Here is a 7486-nt window from a genome sequence, read left to right as displayed (position 1 = left end):
CCCACCGGGCAGACGCAATCCGGCGCGCCCGGGGCCACCGGCACCGCGTGCGTGATGCACTCGCACGCATCCGACAGGGGGGTCAGGTGCCGCAAGCGCCCGCGACACACGCACTCATCCGTCACCGGGTCATAGTCCACCTCGGCCGGGCACCAGTTGCTGGTCTGGTCCGACCGGCCGAACAGCCGCAGCACCGGGCCCGAGGGAGTGGAGGAACGCACGCCGGCCGGGGCAGCTTGGTCGAAGAGCAGGATGTCAACAAAGCGATCCCCATCAACATCCGCCAAGAACAGCTGCGGGGTCAGCAGGGCCGGGTCCTCGACCGCCTGCGTGCCCAGGGAATCCTGCGGATTTCCCGGCAGGATGACCGTCTGCCGGAAGGAAAGGGGCGCAGTGACCTGCGTGTAGTACACCACCAGGCGGTTGGTCGTCGGCCAGTGGAGCACCAAGTCGTCCAAGCCATCACCATCCATGTCCCGGGAATGGACGGTCGGCCGGCCGTGCGGGCCATGGCCATCCAGCGGCCGGGTTTCCAGCAAGACCGGAGCGCAGCCATACAGCGGCCGAGTGGTGGGCCACGCCCACTCCGGGAGCACAGGGCCCGGGGCAGAAGGCATCTGCCAGTTTTTGTGGTTTTCCACCAGACACTCGGTCGACATGGCCATGATGCTGTCCGCCAGATTGTCGGTCCGCACGAAAACCAGATACGGCATATCCTCGAGCAGCCTCATCAAGGCGAATTGAAGATTCACCGGGCTCGGCTCGCTGGGGGACAGAGCCACAACCAAGCGGTTGGCAATGTACGGATGCTCCCCGACGGCAATGATGCCAGGCCCGGCGATCCCCGCGGCGGGGTGGACCTCCTGCACCGACGCCACATGTAGGAAGATGGGCAGCGACACGATGCTCGCCAGGGAGGGGCTCGGAGGGATGATGGGCAAGGCCGGCGCCCCGGCCACCAGCGGTACCCGGAGTGAGCGATAATGGCAGCCGGTTTGATCCGCGCGATATGCCTCCTCTCGGGTGAGGACAACCAGGCTGGGACGCTCGCCGTTCGAGGGCCGATGCAGCAAGACAATGGTCGACAGGGACATGGACCAGGACTGCTGGCCCGGCACCATGGAGAGCTCCCATGCTGGGAGGGAAACCCAAATCCGAGAGTAAGAGCAGTATGGCTGACCCCGGAGGTCTTGGAGCTCCGGCGATTGGTACACAGTCAAACGGGTGGCCGCCTCCTCCATGGTGTTGGCCAGGGTGCACGTTCGGAAGTCCGACGGGTCCACCCTGGGCGCCGGGGCAAACAACACAGGCTCCATTTCGGCGACCATGTAAAAGGAGTTGAGTTGCCGCTGGAAGTGGAACATCTGCGAATACACCGGCGGCGTTGGAGTAGGCCCGGGCTCTTCGCCGAACCCGGGGAAGGGCTCGGCCAGCCGCGCAAACCACGGCCGCGGAACGGGGAATTCGCCCCGATTCAGGACCGACCACGGGACCATATCCACCCCCGAATGATCAACCAACTGCCGCGGCTGGGACACTGCGGCCACGGTGAAGTCCCCGCCCGAGGCCCGGGGGACTCCCGGGGGACGACCCGACAGCCGGGCCAGCGGCCCCGGCGAGGCCATCCCCATGGCTGGGCCGGCGTCGGCTCCATCATCGACATCCTCGGCGGCCGGGCCTTTGTGGTCGGCCGCCGGCAGGACCACCCCCTCAAGGTGGCAGGTGTTCGCCAGCCAGGCAGCCGCGGCTGGCAGATGCAGCTGGCCAAAGTCAGCCGGCCGGCCGTCGGCCAACAGCCGAGCGGCCGGCAGCAACCACACGGTGTCCGAGTCCACGGCATTCGGCGGCAGAACGTGCAGCGTGGGGAAGGTGGTGGCCGCGGCGCGTGTGCCCGGGGGGGTGTTGGATTGGTGCACGAAGCGCAAAGTCGACACATCGACCAGCCTGGCACCGGCCCAGGAGGGGTGTGCGGGGATCTCGGCCGAGCTGATCCACATGTCGGATGGGTCCCGGGCCTGGCAGACAGCGTCCGCCACCGGTGCATCCGGGTCCGGGCAGGTCGGGGCACAGCCCCCGGTCGGCGTACGAACCAGCCCCGGCCGGCAGCGCAGGCACTCGCCCGAGGCATCGCACAGGTAGCAGCCCTCAACCGAGCAGGCATCACAATCGACTGCCGAAGGGACGAAAAGAAGCCCCCGCCCAAAGAAAACGGGGCCAAGGGCGCGAGGGCATGTCAGAAGGGCGAAGGGAGGCCATGTGGCAGAGAGAGAGAGAGAGAGAGAGAGAGAGAGACAGACGGGGAAGGGCACAGGGAGCCAGGTGGCACGCACCGCCGAATTCTGGCGGGAAACCCCCGCTGGCGGAGGAGTCACACATCGTACAGAGACCGGACGACCCACCGGCTGGAGATTGGAATCCCGGGGCGCAGGCGCAGAGATCCGACGTCCGCAGGGCCGTCGGCTCATAGACACAGGAGCTGTCGGCTGCGGGCCCATCGCACCGGGAGGCGGACCAGCTGCTTGGAATGGTGCAGACACCGAGCCGACCGCAGCCGCAGCCATTTTGCTCGGAGCTCCGGCGGAAGAGCGTCATCAAGCCGGTGGGGATGAAAATGACCAGCTCGGCCACCCCATCACCATCGGCATCCAGCGGCATCAGGACCAGGTTGCTGGCGGAGGAGAGCCACGAGAAGGAAGTCCGCGGAACCAGCGGCTCCACCAGCACAGTGACAGAGTCCGAGTGGCCGGCTCCCGGGGGAACGTGCTGGCGTAGCACCACGCGGAAGACCCAAGTCCCGTCCCAGAGGAAGAGCGCCGCCTCGGTGGCCGTCAGATCCGTGGGGTCCAGGGTCGCCAGGACCCTGCTTGGCGAGTGGCCAGTCTTGTGGCCGAGGTTGGCCCCGGTCAACAGCGGCACCGGGGCGTCAAAGTGCGGGCGGAAGTCGCTCCCGCGGCCGCGGTTCCGCAGCAGGTACACGAACGCCTCGCCGGCGGCCGGCTCCGTCACCACCAGCAGCAGCGGGGGCCGAGTGGCAGGATCGACAGCCGGGAGACCAAGAAGCTGCCCACAGGGAAGCGTATGGGGGAGCAAGTTCTCGGCCGTCATCGGGTAGGTATAGGAGAAGATGTCAATGGCCAAGCGTGGCTGCCAACCAAGGTGACACTCTTTCGACGGGCCGGAGGGGGGCGAATGGAGGACAACCACCGAGTCGAGGTCTAGATTGTTGTCGACCTGCAGCCAGATGGCGCTGTGAATGTGAGAGTCAACCACTTGCCGCGTGCCAAGGTGACCATTGGAGAGAATGCCCACAAAGGGAGGGTCCCCGGGAGTCGGCCGAGGGGCCACGCGGCCCAGGTGGGCATTGTGCAGCCAGCTCACCCACTGGGTCTGGAACCGGGCACAGGGCTTGCCCGGCTCGGCGATGCAGACATCCCCCCGATCGCCGAGGAGGAACATGTCAATCGAACCGGCGGGGCCCGAGACGGTGACCCGATTGATGGCGAGGCTGAGCCTCGAGTGGAGCAAGTGCCCGCCAAGGCGATCTTCATGGAAGATGACATGCCCATTCCCATGGTTGATGCCCTGAACCAGGGTCGGCTTACTGGTGGGCATGGTGAAGAGCTCCTGCAGCCGGAGCTCCACAAGCGTTTGGGTTTTTTGCAGTGTCGAATGCAGGTTGAAAGGCACCACATGGAAGCCAATGGTCAAGTCAATCTCCGAGGTGGCTTGATAGTACGGCCTTTCGGGGTCCGGGAAGGTCACCACCACCTGGTTGCCTGTGGTGTCTGGCACGCAGAGCCCGGTCGGGAGCGGGGAAGATTCGAAAACGAAGCCAGGCTGGCAGCTGAGGCAATCCGACATGCCAGGACCAGCACAAGTGAGACAGCTAGCGCTGCACTGCTGGCAGGGGGAGCTCTCTGATTGAGTGTGAACGGTGTTGGCGTTTGAGTCAATGGCCAGGCCGGGGCAGGGGGCCGAGATGGAGCAGGAGAAGAGGCAGAGGCAGAAGAGCGGAGAGAAAGGCAAGACCTACCCGTCTGCCGGAAGTAGCCGACTTGGCAAAACTCACACGGGGCCAGCTTGAAGCCGAGATCGGCATGCGGGTCCTCGCACGCGCAGGAGGGAAGGCTATAGAAGCTGGTCGGGTCGCGCTGGCAGATGCCCCCGGGCCCACACAGACACCTCGGCGTGGCGTGCACCTGGCTCAGAAGCAGGATGTCATTGACGGTGTCCGAATGGGCAAGGGCCAGGTCCAGGTGGCCATCGGCGTCGAAATCCCCGAATGCCAATGAATACCAGACGCCCGAGGTGCTTGGGTGATCCGGCAGCAGGGGCACCGAATTGAGCGCCAAGATGTCATGGGTCACCGGGCTGCCGGTCGGCCGGATGGGGCCGGGGATGAGCCACACCCGCGAGCCGAAGGCCACCACCAGATCGTCGGCCGGGGTGGTGGCGGTGCCGGTGCCGGTGGTGGCGGTGAGCCGCGCGGCGGCCGCCTTCGGGGTGTGATCGAGGCTCGAAAGGGAAACCAGCGCCGGGTCATCGAAGGACATGTCCGCCAGGAGGATGGTCACCGGGGCCGACAGGTCGGATGTCAATAGGAGGATGATGCGAGCCGGGCCGGTGGAATCGCGGCCGGAAAGCACCGCCACATCGGACGCCAGGCCATCCCCATCGAAGTCCCCGATCAGGATCTGACCCACTTCGATGTCATCCGGCAGGGTCATCAGCAGGGTCACGTCAGCCGGGTTGCCGGGTGCCAGGGCCGCTTCGCCGAAGCGATGGAGCCAAAAGAGCCCATGCTCGCCGGTACGCGCGGGAGGAGACGTCGGGGTGGCTGCCACCATGGACTCGGAATCGCTGGCAGGGCTGCCATTGCTGGCCCCATGGGCATGGGGGGCGGGATGGCCGGTGTCAACGGCGATGATGTCCGCCAGCCAAGCGACGGTCACCGCATCCACGAGGCCATCGCCGTCGAGGTCGGTCGGCTGCAGGAAGTTGAAGCCCTCATATTCAAGCATGAAGTGGTGGCTGGGGAAGTTGTTCTCCTCGAGGAACATGAACTCCAGGCCGTCATATTGGACTCGAGCCTGCAGGGCGAAGGGGCTACCGGCGGCCGTGGTGCCGAGCACCAGCCGCATAGGGTCAAACGTGTAAAGGCCATCCACCAAGTGGTCGTGCGCGCGATGGAGGAGGGACCGGCCATAGGAAAAGGCCTCGGTGAGCACGGGGTTCAGCGCCGAAAGGCGATCCGGCTCCATGCGGAAGGGGGCCGCCGGCTCCCGGGCAAAGGGATATGAGTGACATCTGTGCGGCGAGTAGGCCGGGCCGTGGATGAATTCCCGCGGCCGGCTGGACGGCTGCCCGGCCCGGGCAAGAGGCGAGGTGGCCACATTGAAGAAACTGGACATGTAGGACAGATCATCAAACCCGTCAGCCAGGTTGGGCTGAAGAGACCGGGCATCGAAGAAGTCGCAAAATTGGATGTTATCCCGCGCATTGGCCGGAGTGGCGCCTGGATCTGCGAGCTGCACGAGAGTGTGAAAGCGCGGCAGCACAGGCGGCCCGGAGGCGGCCTGTTGAGAGGCCTTGCCAGCCGCAAGCCGGAGAAGGAGAAGCACACAGCCCAGAAGAAGTGGCAGCCGCCGGCCGGCGGCCAGGTACCACAAGCTGGCTGGCATGGGGGGGGGGGGGGGGGGGGGGGGGGGCCCGGGCAGAAGGGGGCGGGCCAAGAAGCAGGCAGCCAGTCAGACCCCGCCAGATGCCGTGGGCGCGGTCAGGCGGCCGGACGATCGGCCGTAGCCGTGGGTACTCGCCTTCGATTGGGGGGCTCAGGCGCGAACTCACGGCCGACCGTCGGCCAGGGCGAACAGCCGACCGACGCAAGGGGGGGGGGGGGGGGGGGTGCAGTGCACACACGCGCGCACCCGCGTGTATGCGCGTACCCGGCAGCCAGAAGAGGGGAACGCAAAAAAAAACGAGGTGGAGGGGGGGGGGGGCGGGGGAGACGCGGGCGAAGAAGGGCAGGGGATTTTCCAGTGCCCGACCGTCCCCCGGCTCTCCGGGGGCTTTGGAGATGCGGAAATAGCCTCGGCCCCCCGGCAAGATGGCAAGACGCTGCCGGCCTGCTGGGTCAGGAGGGTGCTCCGACGCCGGAGGGCGGAACATGTTACGAGTGCAGTGCCCAGGGGGGCTGGAGGTCCCGGGGGTCATATCAGGGGGCGAGGGGCGAAACATGGGCAGGAAATAGAAACAGCCATGGTGGAATTCGCAACGCTGCCCGCTCCCCCCCCCCCCCCCCCCCTCCCCCAAGCCCTGGCGGCACGCTTCCCGCGCCCTTCTCTCCCCCCGCGGCAGGCGTTGTTCCCAGGCCTGTGGGCAGTGTCTTTGTCGGGCCACCTCCATCGTCGCACTCCCCCCATGGCCCCCCGCCTCCCACCGTGAGCACCGCGCCCTGGGCCGCCAATACCCCCTCGGTGATGGAAGAATAACGCCCCCCCATGCCGATGCCCACCCAAGCTGGATTGTGCGCCACTTTCACGCCGGATGAGAAGAAGGCGCAAGCCAAAGCCCTCTGTCTGCGTTGCACGCCCCCGCCGCCCTCCTCTCTCTGTCTCTCCCCGCCCGGGGGGGGAGGGGGGGGTGTTGGGAAAAACCGTTGAGGCTGCGGCGGTCCAAAAAGACATGGGGAGATCCGGGAATCGAACTCGGGACCTCTCGCACCCGAAGCGAGAATCATACCACTAGACTAATCTCCCACACTTGTTAGAGGGCGTCCGGCTATTGGCTTTTATCTGTTGCGGTTTTGGGCCGGAGAGCTTCCGCGGCGTGTGGCCCACACTCGCTCCGCTCGTGGCCCAAACACCGCCGGAGCATCCCCCCCGTGCCACAGGGGGCGGCGGCCCCCCCCCCCTCTAGGCAAGAGACGGCAACCGGGGCAGGGACGGAAAATGCCCCCCCCCGTGCAGGGGGGGGGGGGGGAACAAAATGTCGGGCCAGCGCCGCCCAGGCCCGGGCGGTGTGCCGCTGCGCCAATCCCACACCATGTGGCGTCATTCCGTTCGGCCAGGAGAGATGCCCCCTAGTGCTCCGGCCCCCCCCCCCCCCCCGTGGCCCGACCGGTGTGTGTGCTCCAGACCCGGGCCATGCCGGCTTCGGGGTGCGCGGCCGTTCACCAACACACCCACACGACGCACATTTCAGGGCGCCCCCACGCCAGGGGCCCAGGAGACCGCACACACGCGGCGAGAGGGCACCCTCGGCCCCACGAGGGCGCATGATGAAAGGAGTTTGACTCCGCCGGGGGGAGGGGGGGAACAACATACAAGGGCTCCCCACGTACAGGTTGCGGCACCATTCCGGCCTTGGCTCCGGTTCGCTGCTCGGGGCCCGAGGAACCCGGCCATATGCCGGGCTCAACGCGCGGCAGCAACACACGAAGAGCCGAGACGGCCGACAACAGAGGGACGCGCTTCTCCCACCCCCT

The 7486-nt window shown here is 66.8% G+C and overlaps 1 protein-coding gene and 1 non-coding gene across 2 annotated transcripts in view; both read right to left on the bottom strand.

The window, feature by feature from the left end:
- The window catches only part of H696_00031 (hypothetical protein), a gene marked incomplete at both ends in the record, with an annotated part of 10641 nt that extends 4960 nt beyond the window's left edge, over positions 1 to 5681 (bottom strand). The window contains 3 exons of the mRNA XM_009493868.1: positions 6 to 2170; positions 2331 to 3917; positions 4034 to 5681. Of these exons, the coding sequence (XP_009492143.1) occupies positions 6 to 2170; positions 2331 to 3917; positions 4034 to 5681 (5400 nt within the window). The remainder of the gene's footprint in view (positions 1 to 5; positions 2171 to 2330; positions 3918 to 4033) is intronic.
- Positions 5682 to 6686: 1005 nt separating this feature from the next.
- Positions 6687 to 6758, bottom strand: H696_00030. Its single transcript has one exon. It is a non-coding gene; the product is annotated as a tRNA-Pro (tRNA).
- Positions 6759 to 7486: the final 728 nt, after the last annotated feature.

The sequence above is a fragment of the Fonticula alba genome, assembly GCF_000388065.1.
Source record: "Fonticula alba strain ATCC 38817 unplaced genomic scaffold supercont2.1, whole genome shotgun sequence".
NCBI lineage: Eukaryota > Rotosphaerida > Fonticulaceae > Fonticula > Fonticula alba.
This window is presented reverse-complemented; position numbering and strand designations above follow the sequence as displayed.